Source organism: Porites lutea, chromosome 2 (genome assembly GCF_958299795.1).
Source record: "Porites lutea chromosome 2, jaPorLute2.1, whole genome shotgun sequence".
NCBI lineage: Eukaryota > Metazoa > Cnidaria > Anthozoa > Scleractinia > Poritidae > Porites > Porites lutea.
In genome coordinates this window covers 55,865,242-55,888,915 of record NC_133202.1, presented here as the reverse complement: position 1 = coordinate 55,888,915, position 23,674 = coordinate 55,865,242, and the positions used below count along the sequence as shown (strand labels likewise).

The 23,674-nt window shown below is 36.8% G+C and overlaps 2 protein-coding genes across 3 annotated transcripts; one reads left to right on the top strand and one right to left on the bottom strand.

Annotated features, from left to right (window-relative positions):
• The first annotated feature begins 684 nt into the window (after nt 1-684).
• On the top strand, nt 685-6,048 carry LOC140929117 (S-adenosylmethionine synthase-like). Its single transcript, XM_073378981.1, has 7 exons — nt 685-844; nt 978-1,055; nt 2,274-2,396; nt 2,780-3,171; nt 3,858-4,040; nt 4,355-4,572; nt 5,031-6,048. Exons 1-7 carry the CDS (start codon nt 706-708, stop codon nt 5,128-5,130), a joined length of 1,233 nt encoding a protein of 410 aa, XP_073235082.1. The 5' UTR covers nt 685-705; the 3' UTR covers nt 5,131-6,048.
• A 4,382-nt stretch (nt 6,049-10,430) lies between these two features.
• Nucleotides 10,431-22,438, bottom strand: LOC140929114 (MOB kinase activator 1B). Of its 2 annotated transcripts, XM_073378979.1 has the most exons (6): nt 22,277-22,438; nt 21,940-22,106; nt 21,458-21,551; nt 13,739-13,872; nt 13,037-13,302; nt 10,431-11,448 (listed from the first exon to the last, which is right to left on the bottom strand). In XM_073378979.1, the coding sequence occupies exons 1-5, from the start codon at nt 22,288-22,290 to the stop codon at nt 13,058-13,060; spliced, it is 654 nt and encodes a 217-aa protein (XP_073235080.1). In that variant the 5' UTR covers nt 22,291-22,438; the 3' UTR covers nt 10,431-11,448; nt 13,037-13,057. The 2 variants fall into 2 exon arrangements, with proteins under 2 accessions (XP_073235080.1, XP_073235079.1); XM_073378978.1 differs by having other exon boundaries at nt 10,431-13,302.
• Nucleotides 22,439-23,674: the final 1,236 nt, after the last annotated feature.

Here is a 23,674-nt window from a genome sequence, read left to right as displayed (position 1 = left end):
ACTAAGTTCGGCACGCAGTTTAACAGCGTCAATTTATTCTTTCTTTTGCTTACACTTTGCAAAACCCCAGCACAATCCTATTTTGAACTCAACAGTATTTGTTTCCTGACCTTTCTATATTAAAGTGAGGTGAATTTAAATCATGTGAACCTAAACCGTATCCTTCATAATCCCAGAAAATTGTTCTTTACCGTTTTAGACCTCTTCGGGCTCATAAAGCGAAAAATCGCGCAATACCAACGTGAACAAAGGTAGAGATTTTGGGGTACGAGCCGACTGGGAAATTACGCAAGTGAAGTTATTTTTTATTCAGTAAATTTACTAGAAGGGTAACGCAATCGTTCGGTGCAATGTTGATTTCGCAATTAAAATTACGTTAAAATTTCCTAAATAAATCGTTCAACCCCACGTCAAAGGCTTTATCAGACCAAATTGTTCAATAATTTTTTGTTTGTTTATGGAAAAAATGAAGTAAAAAGTAAAAAGGACTCTTTAAAACATGGGTAAAGAGTTTTTAATCTTGGAACAGTGTTCCCAGGTGTAAATTCTTATTGTCATGTTGCGTCGCTTGCACGTGCACGAGTGACCAAAGGTGGAAAGGATCTTTCATCAGAGTAAATTTGTCCAATGAAACAGCTAGTTCCAGTGTTGTCCGAGCTGAGTGGCTACTAAGGGCATCGCTACAAGAAAGCGCTCGGAACGGATATGAGTCACAGTTTTTACGACGTAGACTTTAGCGAAGAACTTAGTGGTCCTTCAGCCAAAAGATTCAAAATGAACAACCCTGACACACAAAATAATACTTTCCTTTTCACTTCCGAGTCCGTTGGTGAGGGACATCCAGGTAAATTTCATTGTGGTGCTTGAATTTTTAATTGATTTATCGCGCCACGTTGGGAATTGTACAGAATTGCACTGTTTGGTGATTTCCGTCCGACTCAAATGCCTTACTAACTGTTGTTGTCTGTTATTCACAGATAAAATTTGCGATCAGGTCTCTGACGCTATTCTGGACGCCCATCTTAAGCAAGATCCCGATGCTAAAGTTGCGTGCGGTAAGGGCTTTAAATTGGAGGTTTCGCTCGATGCATGCTTATGAAGTAAAGGCGTTGTTGTGACTCGTCTAAGTTGAAAACTCAATTTAAGTGTTCCATAACTATTTAACGGGTCACAGAAAAAGAAAAAATAAAGTTGAGGGTGTCCCTTTGCCGATATAAAACTTGTCACTCCAGCAACATTAAAATGCGCTACCGAATTCCGTATCGGTGTACTTGAAGAGTGCTTGGATAGTTTGTTGTCGACGTCGAGTTTTCTGCCATGACAAAAGGCTTTAAATTGGCGGCGAAAAATTTATTCTCTGTATTTTTAAAGTTTTATGATCCTATTTTCTGGCAGGTTTGGGACAAATTTTTATTGTTGATGTACGTCATTTTTTGAGAGTTCTTGGTATAGCACTGCTCCGCGGTCGTTGAGGACAGACCATGAGCGTAATTTCCCGGGATCGTGTGAAATTGCGTAATGCCATGTTTAATATTCATGTGACAATAGGGTAATAGGGTGTTTGGTTTTCTCGTTTTAACTGTTCTGCGCCGTTTTTTGTGTGTTTCTTAAGCCTAGCAAAAACTTGTCGCATGAACGAGCGATCTATTTTTCCTCGTAAAGCGGTATTATCCTTGTTTTGTCCCGAAGTGGTCGTGTTTTGATGCCGCCAAACCGGTTATACGCATCAATAGTAAACAAGGCCCACGTTTCGTATGTCACGTTCTGACCATTGTTGTTTCTGCCTTAAAATACTGTCCGCTTACATTAAAACAATGTTATTCGCAGTCTGCAAATTAAACTTTTTTGAATAATATATCTTGTTCCAACTGTTATAAACTCAATGGAACACAAATACCCTAAGCTTGTTCCCACAAATTTCTCTATTTTTTAAGACCGGTTTCTATCAACTGGAAAAGGAATCCTGTCAGTCTAGTCGACAGAAATAAATAGAAAACACATCATGTGAAGAAACTGATTTTTTCGCTAAGTATTTTAAAGCGTGGCTTTAAAGTCTACCAATGCAGCACGTAAGATGTTGTTTCATGCCTTTAAAAAACGAATTTGAAGAAAAACTCTGGCACCACCTTTTAAATAATTTTATTACATCTAACTTCTCAGAAAAAGGAGATCTTGATTTAATATGCGAGAAGTCGAGAGATCAACAAGAACAAACTAGCTATTCAAGTTTGATTAAATTTCGTATACTAATTTGACAACATTTTATTTTGTAGAAACCGTTTCCAAGACAGGCATGATTCTTGTTTGTGGTGAAATCACATCTAAAGCCGTAGTTGACTACCAGACTGTTATCCGTGATACCATAAAGAAGATTGGTTATGATGACTCTAACAAAGGTAGGCATGCCATTGATTTATGAAGAAGCAACACGAGTAGGTCCTGCTTTTTTGACCCCTTGACCTTCAGAATTAGATGTGATGTAATTTCTGAAATGCATTTTGCATAAATTTTTCTTAACTTTGAATAATTAACAACAAATGCTAAGAACTGTGGCTATCCTTCTCTTACAAAATATTGGCCTGATCATTTACTTTGAAAGATATTTTAAGGATATCAAAATGGTCCTAGTGAATTAAATTGTCAAACAATAGTTCAGCAATAACTAGTATATACATATATTTACAAATGTAAGTTACATCTCATAAAAGGTTATTTTCTTAGGGTGAATTTCTGTCTATATTTTAGAAGTAGAAACATTGATAGTGTTGTGTTTGTTCAGGGTTTGACTACAAGACCTGCAATGTGTTAGTTGCCCTTGAACAGCAGAGTCCTGACATTGCCATGGGAGTTCACACTGGAAGAAATGAAGAAGACATAGGGGCTGGTGACCAGGGACTTATGTTTGGTTATGCCACTGATGAAACTGAAGAGCTTATGCCCCTTACGGTTGTGTTAGCTCATAATCTCAACAAGAAACTCGCAGAGAATAGGCGCAATGGAACAATGTCATGGGTGCGACCTGACTCAAAGACCCAAGTTACGGTGGAGTATAAGTCTGAGAATGGAGCTGCTGTTCCCATCAGAGTTCACACCATTGTTATTTCTGTTCAGCATGAGCCCAATATCACCTTGGATCAAATGAGGAAACAACTGTATGAGAAAGTCATCAAGGTAATAATATTTTTCACCTCTTCTTAAGTCATGGCAGGAATGCTTTTTTCTATCAGTTACAGTAAAGTTTCGTTACTTTCAGTTTAGCACCCTTCTGCTATCATGTTTTGGGGGGGAATCATTACTTTTGGATGGCTAAAATATGTACTCCACATGGGCACTTCAGAAAATATAATCGCAAAAAAAAATGTGAAAGGAATAGTATTTGAAGAAAGGTTTTGTATATCGTGTACTTTAAAAGTTGTGAATAGGAATTTTGAATAATCATTATTAATAAACCTCAGATCGGTGTGGCAGTTGTTCAGGGTATCTACCACGTCTGTTATTTTTTGTGTAAGGGTAAATAAGTCTTGAGGTCTCTACTTTCAGGATTTGCCAACACCTGTGACATTTGATCACTTCTTTCAAGGGGTCATTACTTTCAGAACTTAACGGTATATGACCTGCCAAAATCAGTAATTCATTGCCATAACTATTGAACAAAGTGTATGAAGGAAATAAACTAGGTTCTTTTCCATTACAAACATCTATCATGTGTTTAAATGTAGTCTTTCATTTTACAATGTTTCAACAATGGCAAAAAACTTTTTAAAAAAATTAAATAAGAGTTGAGCAAATGTTTAAGAAGTAGTGATGCTAGATGACCTGAGTAATGATTTGTTTCATGTGTCTTGCAAATTTTACAGACTGTTGTCCCTGCCAAGTACCTTGATGATGATACAATCTACCATCTTCAACCTTCCGGTGCCTTTGTGATCGGAGGTCCCCAAGGAGATGCTGGTCTGACTGGAAGGAAGATCATTGTTGATACCTATGGCGGATGGGGTGCTCATGGTGGAGGTGCCTTCTCTGGAAAGGATTTCTCAAAGGTTGGTTTTAGTACCGCCATAGGATAACTGTAATTGGTTTATCACCCCTTACGGTCAAGGTTCAATTAATACTGACAATCTAACAAAATTAAAAAACTAGCGGTTGGATAACTTACAAAGACATGGCGTATAGGATAGGATCATGGTATTATGGAAGTTAAAAGTATGTTGTTTAAATTAAATCTTCAACTGTAAGTAAATATTGAGGAGCTTCATATTCTAAGATGAATGCCACCCCTCAACCACTGTTTGTTTGTTTTTGTTGTTGCTTTGCTTTTTAAGCTCAGCATTAAGTTTCTTTTATGTTTTTGCAGGTCGACCGATCTGGTGCATATGCTGCTCGGTGGATTGCCAAGTCTCTTGTAGCAGCAGGTTTGTGCCGTCGTGCTCTTGTCCAAGTCTCCTACGCTATTGGAATTGCTGAACCCTTGTCAATCACAGTGTTTTCTTATGGAACTAGCAAAAAGAGTGAAGATGAGCTCTTGAAGATTGTTAAAGATAACTTTGATCTTCGCCCTGGCATGATTGTAAAGTAAGCATTCATTTTTCTATTAATTACTTAAGTTACGATTCATTTAAGCCCATGAATGGTATCTTCATTTGAGTTTATATGCACTGGGAGGTTAAAAAATAATCAAGTTTAGTGGCTGAGGGAGTGAGATTTAAAGTTAATCAATTTTGTTGAAGCAAATGTGTACAAAAACAAACATTTCATGGCTGTAATACCTCGTACAACAATAATAATGATAACGATAATAATAATTAATATTATTGTTGTGTGAGGCATGTTTTGGTAGTGATAATCCCACCCCACTTCTTGCAGACAACTAGCTCTCTTCTAGACACTCAAGCCTCTGTTGGTCTTAATGTCTCCCTCTATAATACAAACACCTTGGAGACTGAGTGGCATAGGACGTGGATGACATTAGGGTTGGCCACTTAAATAGCATTTCTGGATTTTTAATTCATTGGTATCTCTCATTTTTTTAGGGAACTGGACTTGAAAAAACCAGTCTACCAAGATACATGCGTTTATGGTCATTTCAAGCCTGGCTTCACATGGGAAGTCCCCAAGAAGCTTGTTTATTAAATAAGCTCTCCCATTGAAACACTTGTATTTCTGACCCTTGGAACGGTGAAGGAAGGTATAACCACCTGGAGTAGACAAGAATGATTCATACATAAAATGATTCCTTCGCAACAAACATTTGAAAGAAATACGGACTTGAAAAAATATAACTGAATTTTTGAATAATATAGTTTCAACACATTTATGAACTCTATTTTTGTTTTCTCAATCTGTAAAGAGGATTGAATGTATTTGCAAGAGTCGTTCACACTGCTGTAAAAATGCAAGCTCATCTAGTAAGCAAAAGAATGGAAGGGATTTTAGAAGTGAAAAAGCAGGAGAACATCAATCTGTATTGCAGAATATTAAATTATATTGTTATTTATTTCTTAGGCCTCCTGAGCCTATGAATGTAGTTGAAGAAACGTTGCTGTGTTTTAAAGCGTTGCAATATTTCTTTCACATTCTTTTACTAAGGTGTTGGTCGTGTTATTTCCTTAGGCCTCCTGAGCCTATGAATGTAGTTGAAGAAACGTTGCTGTGTTTTAAAGCATTGCAATATTTCTTTCACATTCTTTTTTTAAGGTGTTGGTCATGTCATTTCCTTAGGCCTCCTGAGCCTATGAGTGTAGTTAAGAAACGTTGCTGTGTCTTAAAGCATTGCAATATTTCTTTCACACTCTTTAATCTAGGTAGTAATCATAGAATTTCCTTAGGCCTCCTGAGCCTATGAATGCAGGTAAAGAAACGTTGCTGTGTTTAAATGCATTGCAATATTTCTTTTGCATTCTCTTGTTTCTCTAGACTTTTGCTTTGGTTTTTGTTGTTTGTTTTACTTTTTGTTTTGTTTGGTCCTAAAAATCATCTGAATGTTTTTTAAAAAAATATTTTACCCAGTAATGAAGCTGCATTAAAGAACAGTCATGGAGTTGTTTGGAACTCGAGTCTTGTCTTGTTATTTTAGATATTGTAAGAACCCGCATGTAAGAGGTTATGTTTTTTAAAGTCTGGTAAAAAAAAAGATTGTATTTTGGGGTAATTATTGGCAAAGGCTCTGGATCAGGTTCTTAATTTCTACGAAGGAGATACAGATGTTGACTTCCAGAAAAATAAAGAATCTCAAACTTGGCCCTTAAATATACAGTATTTATTCACCACTAGCATTATGTAATATCGGGTGATAACCAGATTTGACACACAATGCATTACTCTCTTAATACAGCAATACTGGAACAGAACGCCATTAACCTTGTAGAACTGCTGAGAAAAAAACCAAAACTGCAGAGTGCCAGTTATTGAGAGAACATACTGGAGAGGCCACTGAAACAAAATATTGTATTGGGATTCAGCATGTAAACACAGAGTTAACAAGGAATCGATAACTAAAGAAGTTTGAGATCAAAATCAGTCGGAACTTTGAAAGACTTTATTATTACTGAATATTTAGCCAGTCCAATTTTTTGTAAGATGGTTATGTTTCTCTATAGTCATTTTCTTTCACTAACATATCTATATTCTTCTTGGGTAAATCCCTAGTGCTTATGTGCATATAAATTCTGTTAGGTGGATGTTCGCTTATTGTATGTATGCTGGAGGTTTTTTTGAAATAATTTCAAGATATTTAGAGAAGCGTTATTATTATTGATATTGTTCATTAAGTTGGAAAAAAAATTGCATAGGCAAAAAAAGGATTAATATTTGCATGCTTGCGTCAGTAGGCAAAATAATGGAGGGCTCTTTTTTGAAGAATTAAAATTTTATTGAGATACATCTCCTGAGAATGGCCCCAAGAAGCAAGAAGGGATGGATTAACAACTGTTATAAAATAACTGAGATAGTACGCGTGATCTGATTGGTCAAAAACCTATGGTTTATTATACCGGTAAACCCATAGAAAAGGGCATCCGGACCAAGAGCCATAAACAAAACCGGCTATTGATCTGCAAACAACGATTTTAGAAAGGCGAAAAAAAACATAACAAGTTACTTACCCAGTCCTTCTTAATATTAAAATAGTTGGTTTCCATATTTTATAACTGAGCATTACAATTCGCTACTGCCATAGCTTCAGAAGTTATAAAGTACAAAGCTGGAAAGCAGTTTACATTTCACGACGATGCCAAATCGCAGAGAAAGACAACAACTGTGTGAATTTCTGGTGTAGAAAGTCTCTAGGAAAACTTAACCACGTGCCAACCAGCAACAAAACGGATAGTTTTAGCATTCTTGATTTATTTTATTTCAAAATTAAATTCCTTAATCAAAGAAATTGTTTCAAAAAGAGATCTCTGATCAAGGTATGGTACAAAATCGGCCGCTGGAGGTTGTAAACAAGCTGCCAACGATGATGAAAGATGTCAGAGTTTCGGGCTAGTTTTTTCCAACATTTGCACAAATTATTCGATGATATCGATGCCATGACCTACCTCACCACCTGACTTCACAAATCGCCAATAAACGCCAATATGTGGCTACGGCAAAGCATAGTTAATGGAGAAACCTTTCTCCACCACTGACATATTTCCATCGGTCGCTGTACGTGCATATAAAGTTACATGCGACAACTTCGCAAATGCAGCCACGTCGTTACCGCAGCATTTCTTGATCATAATAAAGTCCAGGAAACAGATCTTAAACCACTGCGGCTTGTAAAAAGTGAATGAAGTCCTCCATTACAATAGCTGCCAGTTTCCTCTGTAAGCACGAAATTCTTACGGATCGACTCAACAAAATACAGCTGCGTACAGTCTGATGTTCAATCAATTTCTACTTCTGTAGTAAACAAACCATGAACGTATTCTTTCATTGTACGTTCGCATGAATATGTGTTGACTTTTCCTGTAAAACAGCTTTCATAAGTTATCATGTAATGAGTGCAAAAACTCGTGTTTTGAAGTGCTGCTGTTTGTTGTTTGACTGAACTGAGTTTTGAGAAAGTTTAGCGCTATTAAATTGTGAGTCGTGATTGGCTTATGATGACTTTAGAGAGAAGACATGACTTGATCACGGTACTAAAATCATATTTTTTACCTAAAAGACTCCATTTTATTAAAAGTTATTTTATAATTAAGCAATAGACCACACTTTCTATGGGTTTACCGGCGTGATAACCCACTTGGGATGTTAGGAGAACACTCGAAAAGCTTGTAAATCACTCGCCTTCGGCTCGTGATTTACAAGCTTTTCTCGTGTTCTCCCAACATCCCAAGTGGGTTATCACGCCGGTAAACCCATAGAAAGTGTGGTCTATTGCTTAAATAGATATTTAAAAGTATGCATCGTGGTATAAAGTGGCCTTTTGCTAATTCGTAGTTTTTGTCTTGTTTAAAAGTGCAGTCACATTCACAATTAAAAAATTACACAAGAATTAGTGAACTTTTTTTCCAATAATTTGACTGGTCAGAAACGGGACTTGACCAAGCGAAAAATTTCTTTGGCTGGTCATCATGTCCGCGAAAATTATTTTGAGACCTGCTTTACAACTAGAAACTGAAAATCTGGCTTTTAAAAACTTAGAGGGTTAAGTTTCGTTGTTGGTGTGCGCATGATTTTTCCTTCCTTTTGAGTGCCTTCACCTGTGCCATCCACAATCTTGCTGATTTCACCTCCAAGCCTTGTTTCTGCTCTAAGTTTTTCACAGCGACTGATTTGGTGTTCGGTTATTTTTATTGAATTGGGAAAATGTATTAAGGTCAAACAGAAAAGGCAAAGTTATGCTCTCTATTACGGGCTTTTTTGTGAATTGAACACAATTTTTACATTTTTATAATATTAAAACAATCTTGTCATGAAAGGTATTGTTCATCATGTGTATGAAGGGTTTCGTCTATCGTTTGTCTTGCAAATTCTAGTGCACCTTGTAGGTAGGAAAAGCACCCATTCCCCCACCTCCGTCAAGGGGTGCAATAAAAACTTACTTCATACTACATACATACTAGGAGACTTTCCCACGATCTGAGTTTTTTTATCATAATTGTAAAGAAACTTTTGGTGATCAGTCAAAATTTTGCTTTGGTACATCTTTTGTTATTATTTCTTGCTTCAAAAAAACCGTTCTACTAGCTGAAAATAGTGAACATTAAGCACCCGCCCCCAATTGGCACCAACTCTCAAGGTATTTTTTCCCTAATTATTTATACACAAAAATAGTGGTCACAGTTTCCTCATAATAAAATCGCCCATCCCCAAAATAATATTTTACTCTCACTAGCTATTTTTTAGTGCTTTAGGGTGCCAAATAAGTAGAATTAAGTAATTTTTTTGAACCGACTTTTGTTCTGTATTGCTAAGACTAAATCGTTCAGTTACTGTCATTGCACGTCAAATGCAGCTGACTATCAATAGTGTCTTCAACAAACATGATTACATGATTACACTTGTTAAAATTCACGTTTTATTTCTGAGAGCTTTTGAGAATTAAAATATTACACAAAATAACGTGTTAATTGATTTTAAATTATCTGTTCGTTAAAAACTATGCAGTATTATTTGTTAGAATTGTTTGCCCTGTATATCAAAACTTTAGGACACTCAAAATGTAAAACTATTAAACAGTGGAAAGGTCAGTGGAAATCAAATAATTTTCTGACCCAAACTTTAACCATTTTACATTACTTAATTACTTTTGGTTATTAATATTAATTTTATTATTAATATTTTAGTGTCAAAAACTAGAGTTATTTTATAGTAAAAAATTCAATAAGAGTGCCTCATAAGACAGCTTAGTATGTACACACAAACATTAGTATTACCCATTTAATAATATCATAGTCTTCAGCAATGTAGTCCTCTACACACTTGAGTGAATGTGAAGGACTGTCAGTGTACCCAAAGTTATCTTCAGTGACTGCTGTTAAAAAGACGCCAGTTGGCCAACTGTTGGTAACCTATCATTGACCTCTTGGCTGTTTTTCCCTTTTTAGGGAGGGGGGGGGGGAAGAATGGGGGTTGGGTGGGTATGTAAGGCAGTTTTCTTCAAAATCACCAAAACTTAAACATAAAAAGGTATTAATTACCATAACTTTGCAGTGACATTTTCTTTTGCTTTTGGCTCCTCTTTTGCAAAGCTTAAGATGTATTGATTGTAAGAGCGAAAACATGCATTACACACAACTGAGAAGTGATTCAAACAGTGCTCGATAAGATAATGATGAATGAGGTAGAGGCAAGTCTGAGATCTATTACTTACATTCCAGCAAAGATAATGCCTGAGGGAAACAACATTTTAATTAACACTTAATGTACATGTTTATAGCAGTGGAAATGATGAAAAGGAAAATATAAATGCAAAACCAAGCAAAGTTATTATAAAAACAATGAAGTTAAAAAGTGAAATAGCTGCTCTTGTTTTATTAGTCTGATAAAATGCAATTATAATGTGAGGAAGTGTGTAGGAACATGAACACAAAGCTACATATGTAACACTATTTACAAAATAGATCAAATATTATTTCTATCAACAGCAAACAATGGAAATAGGAACTGTTTCATAGTATTAACAGTAGCACTCTATAATAAAATTTCTATTCTGTTGTAGCTATTACATATAAATTAGAGAAGTGGTCAAAAAAAGTGACCTCAATGAGGACCCACCTGGACTAGGGGAGAAAGTCTATACAAGACACTTATGAGCTTGATGGATAAAAAATTTATTTATTATAGCTCAAAAATTAAGCCTGGTTCACACACAAATGCAAGAGCAAGACAATACATGCATGAGCAACATCAACACATTCAAATGCAAATGCAAATGCAAGTGTGAACACACTGTCATGGCTTGCATTTGCACTTGCATTTGCTGTGTGAGCCAAGGCAATGCAAATGCAAGGATGAAAAAACAAGTTCCATGGGTTTCATGACACCATGGCCCAGTGAAGTTGAAAGCAAGATTGCATATTCCATTTTAGATGAGAAACTGACAAAGAGTGTGCACGAAAACATTCGGTGCTTTATGATAAACATTGTGCAGATAAATTGAAGAAAACTCTTGCCTGAAAAGATGTGGCAAAAAAAACAAAACCAAAAAACCACCTTTTACGATAGAAAATATAAACAGCAAATACACACAGATTTAATACAGAAATGGATTTCAAACTGTTACAGTATAAGTGTCATGTTCTGTTGCATTAAATACTAAGTAATTTTTTTCTCCCTTGTGCACTCTCTTATGCAATCTATACGACAGCCACAAAAGATAGACTTAACTGAGGCCAAAGCTCCGCCATCTTGGAAAACGTTTGACTGTCCTTGACTGCCCCTGCATATCTTGCCTTCCTTGCATTTGTGTTGCACATGTGAACGGCTTTTACTTTTGCACTTGTGTTGCACATGTGAACCAGGCTTTAGAGATAAGAATTAATCTTCTGTGTAAATGAAACTTACATTTTCAGGCAAACTGCACAAAGACATTTTAATCTTACACTTTTGATCCCTTAGTGATAAACAGGGTGTGTGTTGTGGGGGGGAGGGGGAGCTATTGAAATGAGATAGCATCTTTTTACGATAAAAGGGAGGTACAAAAAGAAACCAAGCTGCAAAGAGTCCTATCTACATTGTAGGTGCAATATTAATTATTCTGACCACTTCCCTAGGTAAAAAAGACCCCTAATTTTTACTTCTTTTTCTTTTTTGTTACTTCTGCAAAATAACACTGTTGATGGATCAATGAATTAATAAATGTTACACTATAATTTTTTATTGTTTCATGTCAACTATTTTTTAGTAGCAATTTGGATCTTCTTTTCTCAGTTATGTGTTATGTTTGGTTTGCCTAACAATTTTGTGAATAACTTTCTTTATTTTTTAAAATAAAATACATGGAAAATAAAGATAAAACTGATGGTCTAGGAGTTAACTTGGACATTCACATTGCACCAAAGAAAAGTGGTATCTTTTAGGTGCGGAGAAAACTTCCATTTATTGGGATAACAAATTATTAATTAAATAAACATGCATGAGAGATCTAAGAGGTTGCAAAAGCCTATGAATCAAAAATACCAACATTCAACCAGATCCCAGCATTAGGAAAAAAATTGAAGTGTCGTTAAGAATAAAGCAATACTAACATTAATATTAATCACACTATTTTGTTGCCCTTAATAACTGCTGGTGTTGAAGGCAAGTAACTAGAAGGGAAGAATTATTTAAGGGTTTGTTGTTTGATGCATCAAGCCCCTTTCTTAGTCAGTGAAAGCATTTTTCCCCAAATTGCAGCATGAACACCTTGTCAATATTAATTTTTGCTAAGTCAAAAATTTACCAAGCAACTAGTAGGGCTGGCAAATGGAATCTAGAATATTTTGGGTCTCAGAAACCTTTCATCTGGTCTCAAATGAGTGTCTCAAAATCCTGTATTTACAACAAATTGTGTGTACAAGGTTTTGCAGGATCTTGGATTTTACCATTCACCAGCCCTAACTATTCAAATGCACAAAATGATTTAAGGATTTCTTTTGCAGCAAAAATATTATACACGAATCTGTGAATTTGGCTTCTGCCAATAAAACATGGGCAGATTATACATACCCCTATCTAGAAAACACTTCATCCCCCTCCCCCCAAGCCTCCCCAATAATAAGTACTCTACATAAAAATAGCCTGCTCTTAGTAAATATGACTTGGTTACTTAACGCTTTATCAGAGTAAAGCCGAGCTTCTTTGCAAAAGACCTCAACAACTAAACCATTTTTAGCAGTGTGCATACCATCCCTGTAAATAGAGGCATGCTGACACCAGACTGTGTGGATAATAGTAGCCGCCTTTCGATTGAACTACGAGTGCGAGATTGAGGATGACCATGAGTTTTCAAAGCAAGTTCGTGTGCCTTAGCACTTTTCACCCTTATCCCCAAGTCCCTTTGTCATGGTCAAAGGGAAAAAAGGGGCTGAAATAATCTCTTGTACTTGTAATAAAATCTAACATTGCTTACTGTTCCACAAGGAAGGCAGAGTTATACTTTATCCTTGTTTGTGAGCTTTTCTATAAGTTCCTGAAGAGGAGCAAGCTCCCTTTTGTCAACTAAGCTAAACTCTTGAACAAAAAACATGAAATGTTTGAAAGATGTGTTGAGGTGTGCTTCCTCTCCAAGGCCAACTATATGCAGGAAATGTTGATGGTATATGTGGGCATACACTCTAAACAGTCGTTTGAGGATTGTCTTGGCAATAGACAGGAAATTCTTTGGAAATGGAACACCTGAAATATTCAAAAGAGAAAGACATGTACATCTCATTAATTTTAGAGTTTTGACAGTATTGACAATGCAAGGTGTCCAGGCATAGGTAATCACATCAATAAAAATCGGTAGAAATCAAGTGATTTTTATTGATTGATAACAGAAATCAGTGAAAAACGATAAACTAAATTGATGTGTCAGTCGATATAAAGATTTCCGACAATAGATTTTCATTGTTTCCGGTTAACAATTGATAAAAATCACTTGATTGCTGAAGATTTTTATCGATTTTGATTTTTATATGCACTTGGCCATAAAAACTGCCATAAAAAACTATCAAATTATCCTAACAGAAAATTATTTTCACCCTGTGGTGGGATGAGGCCAAACTCCAGGCATGCTTTTTTTTCTCTTATTTACTGCAAAACTACCCAGAAATACATCAGCAAAGCTCACCTATTTTTGATGGGAAAAGAGTTTCATCATCCAGTTGATCTTGGACCCATGTCATTAGATAATCAATGTATTTTGGTGCAGAACATTTTATAGGCTTCTTGATTGTTGTCCCATCTGCCCAATGGTATTCATACCTAACAGAAAAAAAATGAATGTCAGCTGACTCTTAATAACATAAAACTAAAATTCAAGAACCTTTTTTTAACAGACCACTTCCATTGGAGTGATTTTACTAAAACTGTGAAAAAGATACTAACAATGAGTGCAAAATAGCGAGAAGTAAACAAAAGATGATGGAATTCGTGCATAATAGTGCATAGTATCCTACTACCTATTTTATAGGTTGAGTAAAACCAGTCTAAGACAAAAATTGTGTAGATTATACTGTAAGGTGACATTACTGAATATCACAATATGAAGTGGGAGATAAAGTCAAACGTAAGGCAAAAGAGGCAAGTATAGGTGGGAAAACAAAATCAACACCTGTAAGCAACTTCCATTTCCATTTTTCTACAATTGCTTTTAGTGAGCTTACACTACAGAGCAGCAAAAAGAGGATGGCAAAAAGTTTGTGTGTCACTTGCATGTTTTGTCACAATATTCACTTCACATTACCGTGTTCTGTTCTTTTGAAGAAAAAATCTGTTGAAATTTTTGACAAACATAAACATAGTCACACTTGTCACACAAGGTTTTGCCATTTTCTGTCCTCTACCATTCCATTTTGTAAGGATGGGGACATTGGGGTTTACAGTATTGTGGTATTGAGCTTTTTTTCAAGTGGTATTTTGGTAAATTAAATTTTTATGTGCAGTATTGAGGTAACACCTAGCCCTGTGGCAGAGAGTTTTTCATCCTTGTGGCTAACAGTATTCAATGAAAGAATTTAATTTGCACTCACTTGTCTAAAACAGGTCAATGCAATATGCAACACAATTTCACAGTAAGCTATATCAGTCAATAAAGGTTTATATTTTCAGCCTTTAGTCAACACAGTGAATGATCACACAATTTCTGACAGTTTATGGCATTGTTGATGCATCCAACGATCGGACTTTCCAACCTGTACACCAATAAATTTGAGGTCTTCTCACATTTTCTCACATTGGCTGGGGTTGATTTCTGGTGCACACATGCTTTTTAAGTTACCGATCATAAATGAGTTAACCCTATTTTGTTGATTTTCTACACAGTATTTCAGTATTCGACAGTTTTTCTTACAGTATTGGGTACCCCCTAATGTTCCCCTCTGTAAGTTTACTATAGCCAGTAACATGCCAATGAGATCTGAGCTGCACTTCATGGTGTTAAATTTTCATGGTAATGTAATGGTAATGTCATGAATAGCTGAAGAGCTCTACTAAAAGCCAGCCACTTAAGTACAAAAAGGGAAAGAACTTACAAGATCCAGCAAAAAAAATTCAACAAGGGACAGAGACACCAGAGCCAGCTGCAAACGGACATATGTCCAACTGGAGTACCACTCTAGCTGGACAAACCAGAAATATCTTCAGACTTACTTTAAGGGGACCAGTGCATTCTTTAAATACTATTAATGCAACTCTTCAGCTTCAAAATGATAGTCTTTCAATGCAATCTGTCTAGTCACTGGTCGAGTCTGAGAATCAAGTCTCAAGTTTGGAGGCTATTGAACTGAGAGGAGACAAAAAAATTTATTTTCTGTTTTTCCCTGGATTTTGGAGGTGAATGCCTCCAAAAAAGGAAAAAAAGTGCTTCAATGTCTGTTTTTGTCCTCGACTCCAAGACAAAAGACAACAAAATCGTTTTGCAAGGAGAGGGCTTCGAAATTAGCGGAGAGCAACAAGGGCTCCTACTACAATCAAGAAAAAAGGTGACAAGATGACAAAGCTTCTGAAAAACCCATTGAAACTACCGCGGAATCAAGTGTCATGAGTTTTTTAGCAAGTGGAGCAAGCTTTTTAGGCCGCAAAGCCACCAAGTGAGGAAAGAAGTCGCAATCAGAGGTCCCATGTCATATAAAAATTGGATGAAGGACTTTTTCGGAAGTCTACTGTAGCAGGAGAGAAGCTTCAAGAAAAACTCCAGGAAGCAGTATGTTGTCAATTTTGCAAGGGAAGTGTCGAACTTTTAGAAAATATATCGAGCAAAAGTGGGCTTGGCTCAACTTGCCTTGTCCGTTGCGAAAATAAAAACTGCCTGTCGCAAATAAATAACAATACTTTCTGGACAACAGAAAGGATCGAACAGAGCAGTGCCTTTGAAATAAATTGTTTCTCTGTTGTCGGGTTTTGTTTGCAACCTTTTCCTGCGGTATCACTATTGTTGTCCCTTTTCTGGTATGCATCAACATTGACAGCTTTGTTCTTATAATCTGTTATAATCTTGTCACACGAAATATGCCACCAACTCAATGCGAGTTAGAGTATTGTTTCACAGGTAGCGCTAATGATTTGCTATCCCTAACTTCAACTGCTCATAAAAAAAGAACAAACGCACTTGACAAAAATCTGAGACATGGTTTTGTAGCCAAATGTGTTAAGAAGCGAACGTGATTTTAATTGGCCTCTTCCATATATTTTTGGTTAGCCTGGACTTAAATTTACAGGGACACCCACTTCCTCAAAAAGCTTATCATTTCTGAATGGCGTTAATGTTTTGACTTTTTCAAAAGAACAAGCAATAATCTGGAACTATTAAGCTTTCAGAAAACGTACAGTCTATGGGGGTATTTATAAAAAGCAAACACGGTAGTGCCGATCGATGCGAGAAGGGTGCTTAAGGGTTGATGATACCTTAAAGTGACATGGCAGGGCTCGAAGTTAACTTTTTAGTGCACTTGCAAAGTTTTGCTGGGAAGATTTTTTTTTCCACTAGCAAATTTTTTCCTTTTGTTTAAGAGAAATGGATGATTCTAACTCGCAAATGATATTTTTCTCACTCGCAGATTATCAAAATCACTTGCATTTTGCAAGTTTGCCACTGTTAATTTCGAGCCCTGTATGGTTCTCAGAATATTTGAAGCAATTCCTGGAACTTTACAGAGAGCTGATGTTCTGGCTTAATTGCACATTCAGGCTTTGTTGTATTTATTTAAAAGATAGATTGCTGAAGTTGTTAAGAGCTTTTCTGAAAAATGTGGCAAGGTTTGTTCTCCCTTATGGTAGTAAACGTTTAATACACGATAGAACAAAATTGTTTTTAAATCAGTGAATACACCAAGAGCAATGTAAGAGTTATCTTGGTTCAAAGTTCACATTTCATTGATAACCTACGTGTCGTGTTGCGTTACACGCACAGTTGCGTTTCCAACAGTTTGACTCTGTTTTGTCAAATAATCAAAATTTTATATTTGAAATAACCCACAACTCATTGCGGGCGACAAAAGGAGCCCGCCACCTATTCTTGGTCAGCCGCATTCTTCTAACTGTATAGCAAGATTTTTTTCTTGATCTGTTCACATTCCTGTGTTGTACCGACTAATATGTGACCCTCTTTGGGAAAACGGACACTAACGCTTTTCCGTTAAACGGTCAAGAAAAACGGTTCTAAACGGATAGTAAACGGTTAACTCAAGCGTTTAAATGGTTTCCATAGCTCTTTAACCCATTCACCCCTGAACCGCCCGTAATCGCCCGTGCGGATCCAGGTCCTTTCTACCCCTTGTGACGTCATCAGTTTTAACGGTCGAGGACAACTTTCTTTGCTAACTTGTGTAGAGTGAAGAGATCTTTCAAACCATACCAGAATGAGCACGATTCAGTCAAGGACACCGGAGAAAGAAGCAAAAAACCACGTGACATTGACCTGAAAATCTCCATGAAAATCTTGTTACATTGCTCACCTACCTTTCCTTTCACCTAATCCTAAGATCCTAAAAGCTTTCCCAAAAACTCTTTGCACCAAAATGAAGCCTACTAAATGCCCAGCAAAAGAAAAAAAAAAATGAGGCAAGAAATGCGAAAAAAGAAGGGAGGAGAGAAAGCGAAAAGTAAAAGTCAAGACTGCTGTGTCACTTTTAAACCCAAAAACTATCTCGAAATTTTGCTTTCTGCGCATGCCCGAACTTCGCAAGCTGATATTTTGCATCTGGATCAGAAGGCCGCGAAGTGTACGACCTGTAAACCGGTTTCTGGTAAGGTTTAGCTCTTTATAGCACGACAGTGACCAGAAAACCACTCGACTAGCTTCAAAACGCGTTTTTCGGCAAAATCTCCAGGAGCGAATGGGTTAAACGGATAGCAAAAAATTTAAACGGTTGCCCAAAGTCCAAAAACGGATAGCTTGAAGCGTTAAATGGTTGACCAAAAATATAAACGGTTAGCTCGAAACGTTAAACGGTTGACCAAAATCCCAAAACGGATAGCTTAAACCGTTAAACGGTTGACCTAAGTCCACAAACGGACAGCTGGAAACGTTTGAAAACGGATGAGTCGGCAAGATCGTTCCAGGAAAAACAGTTACTTATAGAACGCTAAACGGATAGTAAACATGGAGCATAATAACTTGAAGTATCTTGGTAAAATGAACCGGAATACCGTCTGAAAAGCCGTATCTGATGAACTTTATTCATTTGTTCGCTTCTCGTTTGCTCTCAGCTAAAACCCGAAACAACCAAACGAAACGAGCGAAAGCACCAAAATGACCAAAACCAAAATCAAAACGAAGAGCAAATCAAGAGAAATCGTTTCGGGGGTTTCGCTTGTTTTGGTCATTTCTTTTTTTTTTTTTTTTCATAACGATGATATCTCAAAAATATTTCCGAAACATGCGTACCATAGGTGTAACTAACTCTTTATAATACTGTTATGAAACCGTAGCTGTTATATCGCGAATAAACACTCCAGGTTTAATTCATAATCTCCTTCTTGAAAATGAACTTCACATGTTTCATCTTTTGTTGTGAAGTTCCACGAAAAAAATTTGCATACGCAATGAACCTTGTCACAAGCCTAAACGCATCGGGGTCAAATAATGCAACACGCTGGAAATAAGACTAGGTATAACTATCGATAGAGTGCCAACAAGCAAATTATGCGTATTTTTCATATGAATGAATTCCTTTTTTGCAACATTTGATAGTTTCTTGGTCCCTTCCTGTTGAAAGGATTATTTTCTCGAAACTAAGGTGCTATCACAAGTATAAATGTTCGGAGAAGAGTCAGTACTCAGACTCCTGTGGCTTTACGAACCTGCTATATAAAAGTTAATTTGAAGTGTCATGAGGCATACTTTTTTGAAATTATAAAACAGCTTGCAGAGGAAGCGATTGGTAACATTTAGGCCTAGGGGGACATATAAAAAATGATCGTTTCTCTTACAACTACAAAATTAGTGTAGGTTCGGTAAAATATTTGTGAAAAAATATTTGTGCAGTTTAATCATTTAAACCTGCTCTGAAATAGACCTTGTCATGGTTTTCGACGCCATCTTGACAGGTAGGCAAACGCGTGAGAAATTACAGTGTTTGTATGAGAATCTAATGTCGAATAATTTCCATAGAACGGCTGTTCTGAAAAAAATATCTATTGTAAACTAAGGCTTCACTCCTAAGGATTCTCCTGAAAAAATTTGAGGGCGTTACACGCAGTAGAAGACCTAGAACTACTTTTTACAATTTTCTATACATTTGTCTGTAAGAAAGTCCCGGGAAAATTTCAGACAAATATATGGAAAATCTAAAGCAAGCCTCTGGAGAAATTTAAGCACAGATAGAACCCCAAATTTCTTAGGACAATCCTTTGCTTTGTAGCTTTAATTTACAATAGATATTTTTTTCAGAACAGCCGTTTTACGGAAATTATTCGACATTAGATTCTCATACAAACACTGTAATTTCTCACGCATTTACCTACTCGTTAAGATGGCATCGAAAACCGTGACAAGGTCTATTTCCCGAGGCTTTTTGTTTCCCGAATGAATTTTAGAATGATTCGCTGCGCTGCATGAAATGTTTACAAGGACATGCAATGTACGACATGTACGGCATGTCGGTATTTTGTTTTCACTTTATTATAAACTCGGCAGGTTTCGAAAAAAATAGCGTTGTTTTCTTTTCCTTTGTCGTTCTCTTTTTTGTAATTCTTTTTTATTCTTACTTTTCCATTTGCTAGTTAGATTTTTTCCCCAACATCAGATTTTCCAACAGAAGCGACTATTCTATCGCGCTTTCGTTATCGCTTCGTGTAATCTGATCCTTTTTAGTGGTGAGAATTGCTTATTTCACATGGAAAACTTTTCTTTGCCTAAACTATTGTTTTACAAGCTTCTCTTCGTTAAGACCTTACATTAATGCCCCCCCCCCCCCCAAGATTAATACAATACATCAAGTTTTCATTTTCCTTGACTGCCGGGGCCAGACAATAAAAGCGTACCACATTCAAGTTCAGTCTTCGCGTTCCCGCCGAGGAAAGAACGTATCGGCGAGTATCGAGCGACCATGCTTAAACGGATAAGCAAACCGTTTAAACGTTTTCCCTAGAGCGTTAAACGGATGAGGAAACTGTTTAAACGTTTTCACGAATGCATGAAACGGATACAATTTTTTTTAAACGGATAAGCAAACCGTTTAAACGTTTTCGTTAAAGCATTAAACGGATGCAACTTTTTTTAAACGGATAAGCAAACCGTTTAAACGCTTGCATGAACCTATTAAACGGATTTAAACGAATAGTAAACGGTTTCCCCGTTTAAACGGAAAAGCGTTAGTGTCCGTTTTCCCAAAGAGGGTCACATATGCATGGTATGAATGGTATGTGGCACTGTGGGTCCTGGTGTTGAGTTCAAGGTCCATCTGATTTCACAGTAATCAAGTGAATGCACATGTTAGTGATGCAACAATCATTATTACACATTCGATTCGGAAGCACACGTAATTCAGGTACACAAGTACTCTACTAAATGGGCGACTTTTCAATTCCCCTTCCCGCCCTGGAATCTATTTACCCAGGAAAAGAAAAGTAGAGCCTGATCTCAGCTTAGTGCGGGACAAGTTTTCAAGTCTAGAAATCGATGTAAACTATAAAGTTTATTCAGGTTTCACTACAGTGCATGGTTTTCCAGGGTTTTATATTTTTATACATTTTCAAGCATGTTACATTGCCTGTCATCCGAAAACTTTAATCCACTTTGAACTCCGGTGGTAATTTAAGCTGTTTCATTATTTTGTATCGCATGTCAACGGCCTTTAGTCATTTAACACGGATTGAATATTTGATTGAGTAAAAAGACTTTGTGCGTGACTGCATACCCGCGTTACTTGTGTCACGCATTTAATACTGTTTCAATGTATCTTTGCCAGTGAATAAAAAACAAGCATCTTTTCATGCTCCCTACCATTCGCAGGCTAATTGTATCTAAGCAACTGCAAATAAAATCGTTGAATTAAATAATTATGTGACTATTGTTTACCGCGTTGTTCAATCCAGTTTTCATGACCTGCAGTGAAAGAAATTCACCCACATATGAAGCGGTTTCGCCCGCACTTTCTAGCCAACGGCTACTGCTAGGTAAAAACTTATTCAAACTATGTCAAATGTAATAAGCTTTACTGCCAGCACTTCACTTTCCAATGGAAACTGCTAGTTTTGGAAGGGATCACTAATTAAAAGGTATATTTGTGAGGAACCAGAGTACTTTGAAGCCATAAAATTATTCCTACAATGTTTAATTAGGGCACAGTACAACTCAGAACAGCACGGTAGAACCCATTCACTCTAACCTTATAGAAGGTTTACTTACTTTGGGCCGGCAGACATGACAGGACATGACTCTGCTGAGCAGAACTCTGTTATTGTACCGTACAACATGTTGATTTGATTAAAGAAGTCCACAGCTGAAAAGAAGAACAAAACAGTGTCAAGGTCAACTCCATATGTTCTGTCTAAAGTTGATAGAACGTTCGTGAAAAAAAAAAAAATTAAATGAAATAAAAATTAGTCAATGCAGACCTCGATACCCTCACAAAGTCAGACTTAATGAAGGATAATTGCTCGAGTTCTACGTGATGACCTGTAAAATGAAAGTATACTTATCACCCTCTCTCATTTAAGCTTAAAGAAGTTTAAAGTAAGCTTAAGTGACCATATCAACAAATTCTGTTGAACGAGTACTCCAGTGGTATTGGTCGTTCACAAAATTTCCCTGTTGTAACTAATGTCCTTATAAAAACAGGAACAACAAGAAGATTTGCTTTACAGAGGAATGACGGCGTTCAAACTTACTATTTACAGCGACCCATTCGTTCAAATCTTCTCCCTCGGGGAGCATGACCGCCAATCGTAAGTTACCACTACCAAGAGTTGCAGCCGCTTGTTTCATCAAATCATACTGATGTGTTCCTTCTGGAATGTTCTTCTTGGGTTTGAAAGTCTTCGTAGAACGGCCACCGCTGAAAGAGAAAGAAAAATAAAGGAAAATTACACTTTGACTTGAGCATACTACTTTCCGTCAACTCGGTAGTCGGTGCTCGAACCGCCGCTGCTATGAAATAAATTAAGTAGTATCTGTTAAAATGTAGCTTAACCCTTTAAGAATGATCAAAGGAAGGGCACAACTTACAATAGGAAGCTCATCTTGGCTTCGGAACACTCTAAAATCTGTAATGTTGTTTTTGCGCAATGAATCTTTCAGATCATCAATATGGCGGCCTGAATTAGTACCTCGTTCTGGCGCTTCCTTGATGAGCATAATCATTACGTCATTGGTGATGAAGACGCCATGTGTAACAAAAACAATATTTTTTGCTCCTTATCCTGCCTCAAACAAAGGCTTTTGTGACATCCTTTCGTTTGGAGAGGCTTTGGTCGTTGTCTCGTTTTGGGCGTACCTACCTGATGTGACGCTATCCGGATGTTGTTATTATTGCTATTTTTGGCTTTTATTTTTTGAGCTTTTGCTAGCCTGAGTATCAGGCCTTCCTAAGGGGCTAGGGGAGAGGAGATTTTAGATGGGGGAGGGGGAGGAGGCTTCCATCTTTCCCCTTTTCCCCAGAAACGCCTGATACTCAGGCTAAGCTTTTGCCTAAAGGACGACTACCCTGACGCCTGGGCGTATTTGGTATAGGCTTTTGTACATTATGCTTTTGTTTTCCCACTAAAATGCTCCACCTTAATGCTCCATTTTTCCCACTAAAAAGCTCGGTCTCCCCCAAAAATGTCGCTAAAATGCTCGGATAATGCTCATTATTAAAAACTGAATCATTGGATAATGCAATTCTAGCATTTTGATTGGCTTAGCCGTTATGGTATATGAGCTATTATACAAACGTTTTTTTTAATTAATTTACTCTTGAGTCTTGAAAGGTAAAACCGCTGACTTGTCCTCACTCTCCACTCAGCTGTATTAGGTTTTTTCGTGAATTTTGAGTTTTAGTCTTCATTTTCATTAAATAAACAGCAGCCCATGGCCATGGGCTCCTGAAAAAAGTTAATTTCTATTTTATTTTCTCGCAAAAAATTAACTTTCCGGTAAAATGCCACTAAAATGCTCGAATAATGCTCAATGCTTTTGCCTCACTAAAATGCTCGAAAAAATGCTAGCATAATGTACAAAAGCCTAATTTGGTAGTGTCCCCGCCCAGTCCTCCCCTTATCGAGTTCACAAAAAGTTTGGAAAAAAAAACACTAGGTTAAAATGATGTATAATTCAATTCCAAGGGTCCACTTGTGTGGTTGTAGCGGAATAACAAGGTATTGAAAGTACATGAAACCAGTACAAACTCCAGGTTTTTGTCAAAAAACGACTCGAAGTTTAGAAAATCTAAGTGTACTGACTAAGTTGCTTTTTGAATCGATCAGCGGACTCAATGTTAATAATTTCTCTTAGCAACGTGTTCCAGACATTGACAGTTTTACAAAAATAACTATTCTCTTTGTGACGTTTTGTAAGGAAATGTATGAAAAGTTGGCTCGCCCAGGGTAGCTCCAGTCGGGCGATCCTTCTTCTCAAGGAAAGCTT

Excerpts from the sequence above, each read along its gene's own strand:
- LOC140929117 (XM_073378981.1), top strand. The coding sequence starts at position 706 with ATGAGTCACAGTTTTTACGACGTAGACTTTAGCGAAGAACTTAGTGGT. Across the intron at positions 1,056-2,273 it reads CGATGCTAAAGTTGCGTGCG|AAACCGTTTCCAAGACAGGC; the intron begins GTAAGGGCTTTA and ends TTTATTTTGTAG. Across the intron at positions 4,041-4,354 it reads CTGGAAAGGATTTCTCAAAG|GTCGACCGATCTGGTGCATA; the intron begins GTTGGTTTTAGT and ends ATGTTTTTGCAG.
- LOC140929114 (XM_073378978.1), bottom strand. Across the intron at positions 21,552-21,939 it reads CGAATGGGTCGCTGTAAATA|CTGTGGACTTCTTTAATCAA; the intron begins GTAAGTTTGAAC and ends TCTTCTTTTCAG. Across the intron at positions 13,303-13,738 it reads TCTTTTCCCATCAAAAATAG|GTGTTCCATTTCCAAAGAAT; the intron begins GTGAGCTTTGCT and ends TGAATATTTCAG.